Source organism: Plectropomus leopardus, chromosome 20 (assembly GCF_026936395.1).
Source record: "Plectropomus leopardus strain MGB_pleo_1.0 chromosome 20, ASM2693639v1, whole genome shotgun sequence".
Taxonomy (NCBI): Eukaryota; Metazoa; Chordata; class Actinopteri; order Perciformes; family Serranidae; genus Plectropomus; species Plectropomus leopardus.
Genome location: NC_142195.1, coordinates 4004670 through 4022698, shown reverse-complemented (window position 1 = coordinate 4022698; position 18029 = coordinate 4004670). Strand labels below are relative to the sequence as shown.

At 39.6% G+C, this 18029-nt stretch overlaps 1 protein-coding gene across 1 annotated transcript; it reads left to right on the top strand.

The window, feature by feature from the left end:
- Nucleotides 1-1019: 1019 nt before the first annotated feature.
- On the top strand, nt 1020-6579 carry otpa (orthopedia homeobox a). Its single transcript, XM_042509827.2, has 3 exons — nt 1020-1153; nt 1614-2026; nt 5166-6579. The coding sequence occupies exons 1-3, from the start codon at nt 1117-1119 to the stop codon at nt 5685-5687; spliced, it is 972 nt and encodes a 323-aa protein (XP_042365761.1). The 5' UTR covers nt 1020-1116; the 3' UTR covers nt 5688-6579.
- Nucleotides 6580-18029: the final 11450 nt, after the last annotated feature.

The following is an 18029-nucleotide window of genomic DNA, read 5'->3' as shown; positions in this document are numbered from 1 at the left end:
TTTTTTTTGTCCTAAATATTTTGGGACAGAAAGTCTTATTTAGTAACAAAAATAACTCCTTTAAGGGGGATTTTTTCTTGTCTGATTTGAGAATAAAACCCCTTAATTTAGACATAATATAAAAACCGGAATAACCGGCCTCCTCTGCGTGTTGTAAACATGATCGCGTGATTTATTCAGGTGTCAGCGTCTCCACAACCTTTCGGGTGCATTAACTGTGTCCCTTTATCATGTCCAACTCCCTCCACTTTCCGCCGAATTAATTTGCTCACACATCATTTATACCAAGTCCCTCCCTTCTTGACAGTCGGGCCTAAATACTAGTAAATTAGCACTAATTTATACTGATCTTACTCTGATATTTGCAATAAAGGCGCATGGATTCGGCGCTAATTACACAGACTAAAAGCCTAATGGCCTTGAAAATGAGCCCTGGTTAGAATTATATAAAGTTTGTTGTTTGGTTGACTGGGAAATCAGGGATATTAGAAGAGGTTCACTTGGTCTCCAGGAGGCATTTAGTGTCGGAAAGAGGTCGAAAATAACATTAAAAGAAAAAATAAAAGGAAAGGTCAATGATAATAAATGCGTAAAGACTGTGTGTAAAAAGGCACAATAATGCAGCCATGTGCTTCCTCCTCATATGAATAACTCGCATTCTTGTCCTATGAAAACACAACAGCATGCGCAATTAAACAAATATTGTGGTGATCCAACATTTCTTGAAACGGGTCGAAGCTCACACAGATATTAAATCAGGTTATTTTATTGGATGTAATTTGGAGGAGAAATCAAAGCCAATTACAGGAATGAGGAGGAATGAACTTGTGGATGTGAGAGGATAGAGGGAGGAGGAGGAGGGTGCAGGGGGGTCTAAAGCTGACATACCTCAGGCTTCAGCTCTGATTGGTCCTCGTTTGGAGAAGCTCATGGGTTCATTCCGCCGTTAAGCGCCTCCCCATTTCTCTAAACTACATTATAATGCAACGAACCTCCCTTTTAACCACAAACCGAATTTGCTTTCATTTAGGCTATATATATTTCTTAAATAGGTTAAAGTCATAGGGATTTTTTTTTTGTGGTTGGGAATAGCACTTCGCCCTGGAGCGGTGCGCAATGCTATCTCATGCCGACCTCCTGGATGCTCGCCTCGGTGAGTTATCATCACCAAACTCCGGTCTTCAACTCTACTGTAAGCTGGAGGCACTTCTCATCTTAAATCAAGCTGTGAAAATTGTCAATTTGCTTCCTTATATCATCTTAATGCGACTCGAGTGAGCCAAACTCGCCTAATTCATTGGAAAAGTAATTATTATTATTATATTACTGCGTAATTTGATTTAACAATTTCCTAAGATATCGGTGCGATCGAATTGAATTAAGAGTATTTAAGGAGCAGATTGTAACGTGCATGCTGTGGTTGTGTCTCTCCGAGCTGGTTTAATTTCTATGTGCTTTTAATGCATGTGCAGATTTTGACTCTGAAAGCTCAAATGTTGCTTAATTTGCCTGCAAAATATTGTGCATTGCTTTATTCTAACCATGCTGTTTTTCCCTCCTGTAGCGAAAATGTTGACTGTTGAAATCTCACCCAGCTGTGGTTGTCTGTGCAGGGATGAAGGATGCCGCGGCGGAGCTCTTGGGCCACAGGGAGGCTTTAAAATGCAGGCTCGGCGGAGGAGGACCTGACCCGGGACACTCCGGGGAGCTCGGCCCGGGCCCGGACGGCGTGGAAGGGGCCACGATGCTCCCCGGCGATGATATCAGCAGCGGCGGAGGAGGGTCCAACCCGGGCCAGGTGAACAGCAAGGAGCAGGAGAAGCAGCAGCAGCAGCAACAGCAGCAGAACAACAACCCCAACCAGTCCGGAGGGCAGCAGACCCAGAAACAGAAGCGGCACCGGACCCGCTTCACGCCGGCGCAGCTCAACGAGCTGGAGAGGAGCTTCGCCAAAACGCACTACCCTGATATCTTCATGCGCGAGGAGCTGGCACTGAGGATCGGCCTCACGGAGTCCAGAGTGCAGGTAGGACAGCTGGAGCTTTTTTTTGTCATCAACAGAGGATCACATGAAGCTCGATTTATCATAGAATAAACCACAGGGACTCGCGCGCAAAGCAGCATTAAATACACAAGGACAGAATAAATGCGCGTCTAAATTCAATATAAATAAAGATAAAATAAAACTCTCCTAATAGCCATACTGTAAAAAACAGATTATACAAATTAAATTTCAACAGCAGCAATCTATTCCCTATTTTCTGACTGAAAAAATGAACTTATTTCTTCTCTTATTTAGCATTTTGTTCAAATGGATTTTTTGAAATGCGCCCTTGCGTTTTTATAAATTGACCTTTGCACCGTTAAGTTTTTATATATTTCTTAAAATCATTGTTAAAAATATTAAAACTATTTCTTTTTTTATTTGTGTATTTATCTTCATGTATGTAGAATGAGCCTAAATGTTGTGATTTTCTATTAAGAGCGTGGAGATTTTAAGATGGCCTATTAATCGAGACAAAATGTTCAATTTTAAGGAGACTCGAAGTATATATATATATACATATATATATATATACATACATACATATATATATATATATATATATATATATATATATATATGCATACATACACACACACACACACACACACACACACACACACACACACACACACACAAATGGAAAAGCCTTCATATTTTTCGTTTTCAGATAGCTTTTGATAACACTGAAATAATGGCCTACAACCAGAAGAAACAAACAATCAAACAACCGAAACAAAAAAAATCTCCCCAACAAATTGAAAAAAAAAATAAAAAATAAAAAACCCAAACCCTAACCCTAAAAAAAACATATACATTGTATCCCCAAATTTTGTTTTGTATCTTGCAATTAATAAATAGACTAAGTTTTTATTTTAATAGTAGCGGTGAGTTAAAATGGGCCAACGGCCAATAACCAATAAAGTGAAGCCCATACAGCATAGACACACTTTTTTTGGCTGCATTGCGCAAGTGCAGAGATTATATCCGGACTTGGAATTCGAACCTGCGACCTTGGATTACACACGCGCATCATTTACGCCATGTATACAACATGACAGAACTTATTACCGCCTGAGATCAGCTCGTTACACGTTACTTCAGATACATCCTTTATACTAAAGACGTCAACAACACATCTAGCTGTAGTCTTCTAACATAAAAAAATCACATATTATAGAAAACATTTTATGTTTTTATCTTTTTATTTTCATTAACTAAATGTCTTGTTGCATCAGTGTGTTTTGCAGAAATGTGTAGTTATTTTTGTGGGCTTTAAATTCTGCCTTTTTCAGAATTTGCGCACATTTTGAGTCCATAATAAACCTGCAGGCAGTCAGATGATGATTATTGCACACATTAAACCGACCTGAATGCGCTGTGAAAGCGTGACTAAATTCAGTGTGTTTTATCTGGTGTATTTCTCCATAATGCCCTCTGTGACTTCAGTCTGCACAAATACTTTTTTAAAACGTCAGGAGTTATGGCGCCTCCGCCTTATTAACTCACAGCCATGGCGAATGCACTGGAGGCGCTCACATGTGAAATAATACCCTAATAATCATTATTATAGCACGGCTCAATTCAGCTCCTATATACTATTTCCATAAAATAAGAATTAGTGAAATGACGCTCATCACAGTGCTGGATTAAGCAGCAGGTCCAGAGTCAACTGTCACCGCTCCGCGCGCGTCTTCATGGCGCGCTGAGGGTGCACTCTGTCTCTCCTGCACAGAATGAGGAATTGCATTTTCTTTCCGTTGGAAGTGTAATGCATTTCAGGCCGGATTTCACGGCTGGCTTACGCGGGGGGAGAAAGAGAGTGAGATTGTCCTGGTCTTATTATCGCGCCTCCACTTTCTCAAGCAAATCTTCACATTAATCATAGACGCCCGCGCGCGTACAAGCAAACCTATAGGAGCTCAAGGACTCCTGGAATAAAGTCTGTTTGTCACCGCAATAACATTATCTTTATTATCCCGGGCGCGCGCTGTTCAATGGCTCCTCCTAAAGCTGTAAAAAAATCATTTGGGGGCCAAATTATGTTATTAAAAATGTTGTATTTTACACAAAAAATACATTTGAATGATTAGAATCAGGCCTGTTAATTATTGAGAAATGGAAAAACAAAATCCCCTGTTTTTTTAATGTTGCCACAATTTGACATTCACAATAAAAGTTTACTATATCCTCTAACTCAGGTGAGACTGAACGCAGTCTTTCAAAAACAAAAATAAAATAAATAAAATGCGAGATAGAACAAATATATACTCTAATTTACCCTCGTGTTATTTCAGTATTTCTTTATTTGAGCTATGAATCACTCAGACCCCTCAGGTCATCTGAAATTTCCCGGGTCTCCACAAAAATGGCTGAAAATCCCACTCAGGTGTCAGGTGTCCTCGAGCGCTGTCATTCTATAAAAAATAAACCAAAAACATTCAGTTTTAGCTGCGCCTTTTATAGTGTGACTTGTGGGGTTTAATATTTTATTTTATTTAGTTGAGTTTTACTGTGTTTGTTATGTTTCATTTTTATTGTATTTTATTTCAATTTGGTTTGTTCTGACTTCTTTTGTTGTTGTTTTATTCGCGCGTCTTATTTTTATTGGCCAACTTTTGGTCTTGATTTTTATTTTGTTTATTTATTCTATTCTTATTTGTTAATGGCAGTAATATCATATTAATTCTTACTGATCGTTTGATGATCTTTTTTCTGTACCACCTCACACGTATTATTTTGTTATTTTCGGATGTATCTGTTTTCACTGTGTTTACTGACGTTTATCTTTATTATCCACATCGTGTTTGTGGCTTTCCGTTGTTGCACTCGCACTGTACTTCAACCTAGAATAAAATGTGCCATTGAAAGATTTACTTTTTAATATTTGTATTCACTGAAGACGTTTACGCACATGTAAACAATGTAAACGAGTGTCACGTTGCTATAAACCATAAGCTCCTGGAAAACACATAAATCAAGTGTTTTTCTGCCGCTGATTTATTGTTCGCAGTATGATGATGATCACAGAGTGATGTCATAACCTTTTTATGTGCGCGCACAGCTCTGATAACATGACCCGCCATGACACGCGCTCCTCCTAATTCATGTGTGTCTGCAGGTGTGGTTTCAGAACCGACGCGCCAAGTGGAAGAAGCGCAAGAAGACAACCAATGTCTTCCGCGCTCCGGGGACTCTGCTGCCGACGCACCACGGCCTGCCTCAGTTCCCGTCCGCCGCGGCGGCTGCGGCGGCGATGGGCGACAGCCTCTGCTCCTTCCACGCCAATGACACCCGCTGGGCCACGGCAGGGATGCACGGCGTGTCTCAGCTGCAGCTCCCGCCGGCTCTGGGCCGCCAGCAGGCCATGGCGCAGTCCCTGTCTCAGTGCAGCCTCGGCGCCGGGCCGCCGCCCAACTCCATGGGGCTATCCAACATGTCGTCAAACGGCTCCGGGCTGCAGTCGCACCTCTACCAACCCACGTTCCCCGGGATGGTCCCCGCGTCCTTGTCGGGCCCCACCAACGTGACCGGCTCGCCTCAGCTGTGTAGTTCCCCGGAGAGTGACGTGTGGAGAGGGACAAGCATCGCGTCGCTGCGCCGCAAAGCGCTGGAGCACACAGTATCCATGAGTTTCACCTAGTACCGAGGGGCCCCCGCGCAGAGCTTTTCTTTCACTCACACAGAGATCTGCTGCGTTTCCTTCTTCTTCATCCAATCCATCCAAAACGGCGCGCCGGGACAAATACAACCAGGATTGTTCAACTCACAGAGCCGCGCACCTGGCGCTGTTTTCTCCAAATCAAAAACAAGAGGGAACACTGAAGCTATTTACCGGCCTGTTGGCCTCCATCAAACATAGGACTCGTTCAGTTTGAAGCTATAATTTATTATTTCGCATGTAGCCTTTGGCAACTATTTATTTGTCTATTTAAATTAACTTATTCGTTCTGTATTTATTTCTTTGGCACACGAAGCCCTGCCTTTCTGCTGCAGGGCGTTCAGTGATATTTGCTTGGTGACTGACGGTTTTTGAAGATTCTGTGGATACTTTGAGATACAAAACCTATCCCCTTTTTTTCCACCTGCTGCACAGCATGCAACTCTGAGGGGCCACAGGGATGCACAATGGGCGTGCACACACAAGACACCTGGAGGTTTAAAAGGAACATGAGAACATTGACCTGAAGAGAGAGAGGGAGAGAGAGGACAGAGAGCTGACAGGAATCAGGACAACATGGAAGAGGACTTGACTGCATGTGCTGTCCAAGGCAAAAAAAGAGAAAAAATAAAAAAAATATGGGAATACTATAAATTACGACATGGAAACTGACTTAACTATAATCTGTTATATAGGATGTTTTGTGTAGCGGAAGCACTCTTGTTCCCATTTTGGTCAGTTTGTGATAACTTCTGTTTCTCAGAATTCTGTCTGTGCTTATTATCAGATTTCTTAAATGTTTGAACCATTTTGTTTCATGGACATGTTTATATCAATTCAATGTAAATGATCAAATAAAAATCATTTTCGATTACGTCACACCATGAATCAACCCTCTTTTATTGAAGGCATCAGAGGACACTGGACCTCTGGTGCTGCTGTCCTGTAAAACAAAACACGCGTCTCCAACAAGTCTCATTAGATAAGAGGGGAAAAGAACAAGTTTTCAACTTTTTTAAAGCAATCAAACTGGTTTTTAAGAAGTTTATTTTACTTTAAAAGGACGCAAATTTCCGTAGCATATAAAGACCAACAGTGTCATCCTGTTTAACCTTTTGAAATCTGAGCAAACTGGCTTGATTTCTTTCAAAAACAGGGGAGGAAGACAATGAGCAATTTTACAAAAATGACCCAAAACTTACCCAAAAAAATAATAAGCCAAAAAACTAATTATATTACAATATTTTGGACATTTTCCCCTGTTTAAAAAAGACCCCTTTTTTAAAACCATGTTTTCTAAAGAATTCAAACCAATTTCATTAGGCTGTTGAACTTTAAATACTTGTGAAAGGCGTTTGAATGCAGAAAACATGATGACGATCCAGGTTTCAAAGGGTTAAACCTCTAATTCAAATTAAATTTTGACTAAAACTTTCTCTTCAGTAATGTGTCACATGAGTGTCCTCATCTCCAGCCTATGGAGACATGGAGATGAAAAACTACAAATAAAAACAATTAAAGACACAAAGTAAAAATTGAGCTTTAAAAGCATTATGTTATTCACAGCTGTGGTCTGAAATGCAAACCTCTGGGCAGCTTTCGAAAGCAGATGTTGACAGTATTACATAACATATTTTATGCTGCCTAATATTTCACCATATGTCTGAAGGAAACAACTTTTTCTCCATTACATTTAGCTGATAGCTACAACTTTGAAGTTTTCAAATTTTACATGCAAAACATATGCACAGTTCATAAAAATATGCATAAAAATACATTAAAACCACTCAAGATTAAATAAATTATTCAAAATGTGTTCCCCACCAACCACATACTACTTTAAAATGATAGCAGAGACTCAAAGGTTGAGTGGGTCATGGTCTAATCGAAAGGTTGGCAGTTCGATCCCCAGTTCCACCAGTCAGCATGTTGAATAATCCTTGGGCAAGATACTAAACCCCAAATTGCTCCTGATGGTGATTAGTGTGTGTGAGTGTGTATGAATTAGGGATAATAACAAATAATCGATTATTCGGTCATTAAGAATTCAATCAAACGTGAAATTTAATCGATTAATCAATAGGCTATGAAATGCTGTCAAAATATACAATATGTTGCTGTGAGCTTTGACTGAGGATAAAATGCATTTGTTGTTCAAATTAAGAAAGTTTTATCTTTTTCAAATAATGATTAAATATTGATTAATTAATTATCAGTTCATTGATTCGTCGATAATCAATCGTTAATTGATCAGGTAAAGGAAGGGCTTACAATTTGCAGCCCTAGTATGAATGTTTAAAAACTGAGTAGCAAGTGACACCTTGCATGGTAGCCTTGGCCACTAGTGTGTGAATGTGTGTATGAATGTTTGTGTGAATGGGTGAATGTGACTCATTGTGTGAAAGTGCTTAGAGTGGTCGAAGGATTAGAAAAGTGCTATATAAGTGCAAATGAAAGCTATGCCCTTGCATACAGTAATAATATTGCTCTCCAAAAGGACTGTTACTTTTGATATTCTAAGATATTTTTTGTACTTTGACTTCTAATTTTGAAAGCAGGACTTTGACTTGTAATGGTGCTTTTACTCCAGCAAATAGTCATCTTCCACTTCTAAGATATCGGCTTTGTGTCGGCCCCTGAGAGCAGTTTTGCCGTTCTTGAATGGAATCAAACCCTGAAAAAACCTACACCAGCACTACACAAAACAAAGAAAGCGAGAAACTGATTATCACCCAGTCATGCATGTCTGTCTGAGGTGGCCAAAGTGTCTTACAATAGCTGGTGTGTAACCATGTAAAAACATATATAAGTCATTAAGGAGCATCTCATCACAAAATGGTCAATTCCCAATTAATAATTGAGGCAAGATTAGAGATGTCAAACTCAATCACAGGAAGGAGCAAACTGACAAATTAAAAAGAGGACCCAAAGGTGTTATTCTTCATTTTATTATCTTTAAGCTGAAACCACAAAATAATAATCCTATCTCAGCTTCTAAAGCCTGGAAAAAGAGAATTTTAGGAGCTCTACATTTTTACTCGGTGTAATTGGCTGCTTTCCATGACACATGCAGCGATACAGTAATCAACCCCATGTTTGACAAAGGCCCTAAATAATAAAACATAAGAAAGAGGCTTTGCTCATATTATAACTGAACGATTCAAACATGAGCACGGGTGCAGCTTCATGTCTGGGCAAACTTAAAACTCTCTTGTTGTGCAGAATTTGTGTTGCTATTGCAGATATTCTGGGGCATTCACATCAATTTAGTGAATTCTCTCACTGAGTTTTTCTTTTCAGCGTGTGGGAGTATGCAAACCCCCAGACTACACATATACACCTCTGCTTCAAATGCAAATCTTTCTCTTGATTGTTTACCTTTTTTTAATCAGGATGCAAATAAAGACAGGCAATGTGAGGAGGGGAGCGGCCCTGCTGAAAACATAAAAGTCTTTCCTTTGGGTTTAAAAAAAAAAAAAAAGAAATCCGCCTTCATATGATAACATTGTGAAAATGGTCTTATTGTACACAGATCCCCCAGAAAGTGTGCCAGGCTCTGATGCAAATTTTTCAAAGTGGCCAAAAGAGGAATTACACTGTCCGAGTCCATCACGGTCCCAAGAAGACTTTTCCCAATTGACTGATGTTGGGAAAGAGATGTCTGTATATCAGAACAACTCATTTCACTATCTAGATTAAAGCCATCCAGTTTAATAACATTTGGAAAGTCTGCAAGAGCCACAAGATTCCATTTTTTAGACTGCCATTCAAGCTTGCAAAGCGCTTAACCGGAAGTCAGTCACTCCACCTGCGGAAGTCACCTGCTCGGGCACACTTGGCCACGCTTGACTGCCACAAGTTTTTTGCACGCATGACCTATGGGCCCATAGAGCTTCTGCAGAAACAGTTAAAAACGCTGTAGTCTGCATGCCAGGCCAGTAGTTGGTAGTGCAACTTTGTAATGACACACCATAGAAGAACACCATGTGCCTGTGCATAAAGGGCTTCCTCTACAAAGTGGTGAGTACAAACAAACCGTTTACTGGGCAGTCCAATAATCACGGCAAACTACAATGCATGAGAACGGACAGCTTTAATAACCTCAGTAGAGTCAGCAGCACAAACACAGCTTGTTAGTTCACCATTGTTGTTACTGCATGGTTATTTGTCTGAAATGTAATGGGCGCGCATGGAGTTTGGATGTGACGTCACCGTTCTCGCAGGATATGCATATTTGCCAGTTTACATGGTGACAGAAGGGGTGGCGTTTTTAAAAAAAATTGTAAAAAAAAAAAAAAAAATTAAGTGAAACCTGGTTTCAAAAGTTTGTGTTTTCAGGCCCCAAAGCGTTGTGTGAATGAAAGGTGAAACTGCAACAAAAGTTAAACATTTAATGCAAGAACCGTTGCCATGTAAACAGCCCCCTAGAGACAGATTTAGGTCTCTGATGGTGACAAACTGTTTTTTTCTGTCATCCATAAGTCAATCAGACTATAATATAGTATTTTCTGATTATTCTTCATAATTTCTTTGTTTTTACTTGCCATTTATTGCTTTTCAGTCAGTGAATTTGACAGAAATTTGTGGCTGAGGTGCAGCCCAGACTGTGTGTGAGGGCTTCTGGGTAGTGATGTCACTTGTGTCAACGTTAGTATGCTCTCTGGAAGTGAAGTCTATCAAAATAATATACTATTAGCATACAGTATGTGTGCTTCCATGATGTCTGGATTATAATCACAAAGAAAAAGCGTTTTGAGGAAGCCTGGGGATAAAGATTTTTGTAGTCTGGTGCCAGATGTGAAATAATATTACATAAATGTAATAATTTGTTTCACTATCACCCAGGTTAATTAGTTTGTGGAAATGGGTAACCTATTTCTCATTGGGTAATTTGTCACACACTGACGAGGTAGCCAATCAGTGACCCTGCTGTTGGTGGGATCATTTCTCCCAGAATGCTGTGCAGCGAGTGTGTCACGGAAAATGTGAGCGCAAGCCAATGTTTACCTCCTATTTATTCCACACAAATAAATGAAATCAGTCAATAAACCATCCAAGGGTGAATATGGCTCTCTCTATCCCGGATTATGAATGAGAGCTCATTAATTTTCCTGCATGTGAGTGTGTGTGTGAGAGAGACAATTTGTGTGTGTGTTGCATGTATAAGTGTGCATGCCTGTGTGTTTAGATGCTATATTTTTGTCTACATCTTTACGTTTGAGCATGAAAATGGAATATCTGAATGAAATTATGTAAATTTTATAATGAAATCGGATCAGGCTTCTGTATTTGAAAGCAAAACAATGACTTGCAAATGTAACTTTTTTTTTGTCTGATTACCTTCAAATAGTGATAACAACTTGATATTTTGGGAAATACTCTTGTTAGCTTCCCTGACAGAACAGTTCTTGGATGTGTTAACTGTGAGCTTTAGGGGTGTTAAGAGGCAGATTTACTTTTAGACAGAGCCACTCTTACAATATTACCAGTCTTTAAGATAAGTTAATTGCCTGCTGGCTCTTTCTTATTTCCCAAAATGTTAAATGCTTGCTTTAATAAAGGGAAAGTTACATTTTTTTCTTATTTTCTTTCTTTCTTTTTTTTTTTTTTTAGGTCTGTGGGGAATGCAAACCACAGCTCTCTGTGTAAAAATACATTTGAAATATATAGTTAAATGCAGGTGCATAAATATAGATGCAAGCAGGGCAGTTGTACTGGGGCCTGTGGGGTCAGGGGTCAGTTATGCCTTAGACTCTCATTTTTTATTTGGGTGATTTAATGTCTTTCTTTCTTTCTTTCTTTCTTTCTTTTTGAAGAAAAGAAAAGCATTTTTGGAGGGATCCTGACATCTAAGATTTTCATTGCCAATGAGTGCTTCTCTGTAGTCTAACTGTTGTGCATGGAACAAAAATAACTAAAACATTTTGATTATATTTTACCAAAAATACATTTTTTGGGGGGAAATATTGTTTTCATTATCTTGCTGAGAGTGAGATGAGATAGCCCTTATGCCTGTGTCCTACTTATGAAGCTTGAGGTGGTAGCTTCTTAGCTTCTTCTTAGTTTAGCTTATTTTAGTTTAGTTTAGCTTAGCTTAGCTTAACTTAGCACACCATAGCTTGTCTTATTTTAGCTTAGATAACTTAGTTTAACTTAGCAGACAGGAATCTCTTGAGGCCATGGAAAGTAGGCTAGGAACACATAACGCAACCAAAATTGGTTTAAATGCACATATGAGCATTGCTTTTAGAGGGACTTACGTTTATGTGTCTAATGTCTGTCCGTAACCCGTTGAAACCTGTGCAAATGACTTGATTTCTTTAAAAAACTTGGGAAAAGGGCATTAAGCAACTCAAGAAGAAATTACCCCAAAATTATCACACAATAATATAAAAGTAGGCTACAACAAAAATGCCTAAATAAATAGAGAAAATACAAAAAAAAAGAAAGAAAAAGAAACAAACAATAATAACAATAAGAATATGACTTAAAGGGTGCTTAAGAATAAAAAATAATACTGCAAAATAGTTTTTAAATATATAAAAATAATCCTGTAAAATAATCTTTAAATATATAATTATGATAACTATAAATATAGTTTTTGGAAAATGTTCCCCTAGCTTTTTTAAAGACAATATTTCAAATCTACACATTTCTTGCAATTTGCAAAACAGTTCTTGCCAAGTTGCTCAAAGAAAAAAAAACAGAAACTGAGAAAGCAATCTCAGAGATCAGTTGGGCTCACACATGCCTTCATGTATTGATAACTAATCCTTTGGGCGTTTTGAGGGTGGAGGTATGTCGGTGGCTTCACACCCACATTATGAATCCAAATTCATGAGAAGTGTAATTTTATTTGACAGGCAGAGTCTAGCAGTGTCTTGGTGATTGTTATGCCAGATGGCGGCGAGAAAATTCCATTTGAAGGTTTTATTAATTTTCGTTAAAATGGAGAGGTTGGCCGATGCTTGTCTCTGCTCTCTGGCTGACGAGGCTGACTGACACCTCGCTGCTCCCTCCATTTGTCATTGTTTGAAAAGGTCTTAATTGTATTACATGCAAATGAAGAGATTTGATTTTTGCCCATTATCTATTCATAAGAGAAAATGAACAGAACATTAGTGGGTCACCAAATGAGGGAGGGAAGAGGAGGAGGAGTGAGAGACGGACAGTGATGATCAGTTGGACAGAGAGGAAGATGATACGCAGTAAAAGACAAGTGGCAGCTTTACATTACAGCACTGTATGTCTACTAACCTTTGGGGTTGTATGAAAACAATCCTTCCATCCTCATGTCTGAAGTGTATGTCTGTATGTGTGTGTGTGTGTGTGTGTGTGTGTGTGTGTGTGTGTAATAGGTCAAGGCTGATAATTAACCCATGATGACTGAAACACAGCAATTACAGTCATACTCATGTGACAAATCAAAGTGACAAGCTTGAATACACTCAGGCTTCCTCCCTGGTCATCCTCAGACCATCGTCCTCTGCGTCATGTGCCCAATATATTCTGATCAGATCCACAGACACTTGGTGTTTTAATTAGGTCTTCTGCCACCATACAGCTTTAAAGGGCTAGTTTAAAAAAAAAATCATTAAAACTGCTTTCCACTGAAAAAATAGTCATAAAACTGTTGTCAATTAGCTCAGTTGATTATCTAGAAAATCTGGGACAGTGATTCTAGAAAGAGATGAAAAGTTTGGCGTTATACATTGTTTAAAACCACTGATATGTTATATTTGTTTCATACACATTGTCTCAACGCTTCTGAAGTGATGTAGTACATGAGCTGAATTTGTCATTGGGAGGTGGAAAGGATGGTGGATGACAGGATGTCTTTTTGAAACCTACAATATTTTGCTGCATTTCCGGCCAGGGTTATGCTACCAAAAGCTCAAATTTTAAGCTTAAACATGATTATCACCATAACGTGCTTTATTTGCCTAAGCCATACATTTACCAAACCACTGTTAAACTTAAGCAAAGTTTTAAAGTAACCACTGCAATATAGCAGCAACCACCAAGGTTAAAGAATGAAGCCAGTGCATTAAGGACACCATTAACCTGTCATGCCATTGATTGGTTAGGGGGCAGAGGTTTGAGCGGTAAAGAAATACTGAGTATATTGGTATTGTTAACATTAAAAAAAGTCATATTTTTGTATAGAAACAAACTGTAAGGACAGATTGTGTATATCATTAGCTGTGGACTTATGGCGGTGCTCTTTTGTGTGTGGAGGTCTGAGTGCAGATCCCGTGTGAGGCTGGGGCCACGCTAAGTAAAGCAGGACACAGTGGAAGCTTGATGAAGAGGGACAGTGAAGTGTGTTGGTCAAGAATGAGACTCTCTCTTCTACAAGACCTCTCTGAACAGCGAGGGAGGGAGCCTGTTATTGAATACTGTTGTTGGCCCGTTGTTAAATTACAGCTTAATTCCTTTTCTATCATCATAACCATTTGTTTTCCTTACAGGGTGGATATAGCGGGATGAGATCGGGCGCCGCAGCTGAGGACGAGGGGGTGGGCGGACTTTTTGCTTTGCTCTGACTCCGGGTCTTTAATGCTGGGAGTGTTTTTGTGGCCATCGCATCATGACTTCACCTCTCAGCTGATTCCTGCCATTGGTCATATTTGACACCTCGTCTATAGCAGGCCTATGCCGCTGCACTCAGGAGCCACTTTTTCTTCCTTTTTTCTCTCCAGTGAATCACCTAAATCTCCACCTGACCAGCCTGTCTGCGCTCACATTTTATAAACTTACCTTTTCTCTCATCCTTATCTTATAATGTGTTTGAAAATGTTACTTCCTACAAAGTTTCCTGGCACCATCATAGCCTTGTCACATTTTCCATATGCTTTTTTCTTTATTGGGTGGATTGCCACAAATTTTAGTGTAAATATTCATTGTGCCCAGAGGATCAACTGTAATTTCTTTGGTAATTTTTAGCTTTTACTGTAGTGGCACCACAAGGTCATATTCTTAGCTTATTTTGTGAAATATTTTAACCTTTACTTCATGGTTACCAGATGATGCACCCTAATGACTTTGCCTTTCCCTCTAGAGCCACCATGAGCTTTACATTTGTTGCTTTGACTGGGATGGCAACCTCTATTTGTTGGTTGATTGGTCCACCACTATGGTCCCAGCCCAGTCCCTTGAGGTAATTGTTGACATTGTAGGCTGTTGTTTTGGAAACCACAAATACGTAACATCTGTACATTTATTATGTATAATATTAATGTGACGTATATGAGCTAACGTGGAGGGCATGATGGATGAAGTGACACCTATATGCAAAGCACCTGCCAAGATATAGACCACTGCAGAGTGTTCATCCAGTGGCGTGGCAGCATCTAGACAAAAATGGTGAGTTTGGCTCTGATATTTTATGTTTGTGGTTGCTGTCAGTGGCGCGAGCTTCGTCTTGTCCTCGGAGAAGAATCATCTGTTGTTAATATCACATTTCCTCTTGTTTTGTTTTAGTTATTCCAGTTGCCAGTTTTTTGTTTTAATAAACCACCATAAAATGCATCTCTGGACTTTAGCATAAATATAATCAAACCAGTCACAGTTCGGAGCCTACTTACCCTCTTGGTGCCTTATTCATTGTCAGTAGTTGCTCTAGGTCCCGACTAAAATATCTCAACAACTATTAAAGGGACAGTCATGATATTTTGCATAAAGATTCCTGATCCCCAGAGAGTGAACCTCTTCTGATTTTGGTCATCCTCTCACTTTTCCTCTAGCGCCACCACCCAGCTAAAGTTTTTCTGTGGGGCTCATAATAAATAGGCTGAAAAATGGCCCTATAAGGGATTGTCCATGGGCTCCACATTGGCACCATGCCAGTTGCCCACATGTTTACCCATGGGCCCCAGAAAAGATGTCCATTTTGGGCCCATACACACTTGGTACCCAGATAGCCCTGGCATTACCCATGTGGGGCCCACTTGCATGTAACTACTCATGTGGACAATTGACATGGGGTGTTATTAAACTTGCAGACAATCCCATATAAGACCCATTTTTTCAGCTCATTTACTACTACTACTACTAATAATAATACATTGAACTTATATTGCACCTTTTTGGAACTCAAGAATTTACTACAAACATAGGCCCCACAAGCAAAAAATGCCTGGGCATGAGTGTCAAATTTTTGGCTGTGAGGATATTATCTCAACAGCTACTGATTGGATTGCCATGACACTTGGTGCAGATGTTCATGTTCCACTCTGAGACATCCTCATGCCATCTCATGAAGTCGTCACATGTTGCCGCTTTGCTTCGACTTCCACGTCCACATATTATGTCCCTCTGCATCTGCTCTTTACGTTCATTCGTATGTTTAGGCAGCAAAAGCACATGGCAATGAATGCTGGAACATCAACAAACGCACATGCTGGCATGGTTAGGATTAAGGGAAGGAGGCACATGTAAAAATATATATTCAGATAGGAATTTAACACTGGACTCCCTCATGAAAATCCAGGGTTTGTTGGACATGGTTACATCGTTACTGGCAGCATTTCCACCTGATGCCATTTAGAGGTGTATCATTTGCATGTGACAGTGTTCGTGTCCCGGCTGCGTTCTCGAGCAATGCTGCCAACCTGTGTATCAGGCTGCCACGGCTGGTGTCGCATGGCCATCTGGTCCTCCTGCGGCATATAATAACAAAATGACTGGTTCTCTCTGGCCACGTTCTCGGCTGATTCTGGCGTATTCTTGCATGCCTCCATACTGACGAAAGGTGCCTTTTGGCATCAGGATTGTATGCTAAGAGCAGTATCAAAACAGTCATATTTGACGACTTTGGAATGAGAACGGGCTTTACACTCAGGACCAGTTGTAGCCACTATGGTAATTCTCTGGCTTTTCTTTTAGTGCTGTCATTGGGTCAGAATTGTAATTTGTTCAATACTTTTGCTTATGACTAAAGATCCTTGAAGACATTCCCATCAGCCCCAGCTGAAATTTATGTTTAGTGCTAAGTATTAAATGTTTGCACGCTAAATTAAGTTGATGAACGTGGCAAACACACCTACTATACCTACTATTAGCATTTTAGCATACTGACAGAAGCCTTTCACTTAAAGCTGCAGTCTAGTTGCTTTTGTGCTTGAGTCACATTCTTTCAAATCTTTTGCATTTAATACATATGGATTCAAACCCCCTCCCTCCACTCTACATATTTGACCCGTTCATCCAGATATCTGACAGATAGTTAAACAGAGCATCACCCATCTCCAAATCTAAAACCCATTCACTCCACCTCAAACCAATCCCTCTCCCTAACCCTCCTCCTTTCTCGAGCTGCCCTTGAGCTTTTCTATTACCGCATGGAAAGCACCTCGCAGCCCCTGACAAGCGCGGCGGATCGACACTAAATCAGAAATCAGTGCCAGCCGCAGATCTGAGCCACCATGAAGGTCACAGGCCCTACACTGCATGTCGTCTCAATCGGGGGAGCAGGAGTAGACACAGCTTGGGTGATGTGTGACTGTGTGAGTGTGTGTGTATCTGGTATGTGTATTATCTGTGTTAGCAGGGGAGACACCCCAGAGGAGGAGGAGGAAGAGGAGGATGGAGAATGGAGGAGGAAGATACAGAGGGAGAGCAGGTCAGCATTAATGCAGAAGTCATGGGATGGAGGAGAGAAACAAGGGGAAGTAGGAGAAAATGTAGACAGAGCACTTTGAATCAATCTATCAAATGTTTTGATTTTATCTTTCAGGATTTATACATATAACTTAGATAAAAGGGAAACACTTTATACTTGGTTATCACTGGCTGATGAAGGATTGAACCTTCCTCTGATCTCATGGGATTATGACACACTGCCATCTAGCTGTGAAAATTAGAATTACACCTATTTAGACAGGATACACTGTTTCCAATACACCCAAAAAAGGTATTTTACTTGTCACTTAAATTGAATGTCTGGGTTTCACTGTGCAAAATATTTTTTGTGCAAAGTCTGGCATCTGCAGACTGTTTCCATATTTCATTTTCCCTCTATCTTTCAAGAACATAAAAAGAAGACAATGAGCACCTTTAAATGGAAAATAGCATTAAATTAAAAAAAAAAAGTTACAAAAAAATGATAAAAATGAATAAAAAATAAAATAAAATACAAAAACAAACAAGGAAATCACCTGAAAAAGGTGCTGAAATTATATGAGTATCATTATGTATTAAAATTGTAAATATCTAATTATAATGCATATATGTAGTTCTCTTTGCATTTTAAAAACAATTTTCTTATAATTCTTTTTCTCTTCCTCTCTCTTTTTTGCAGGTGTTTTTCCTTGTCACCTTTTA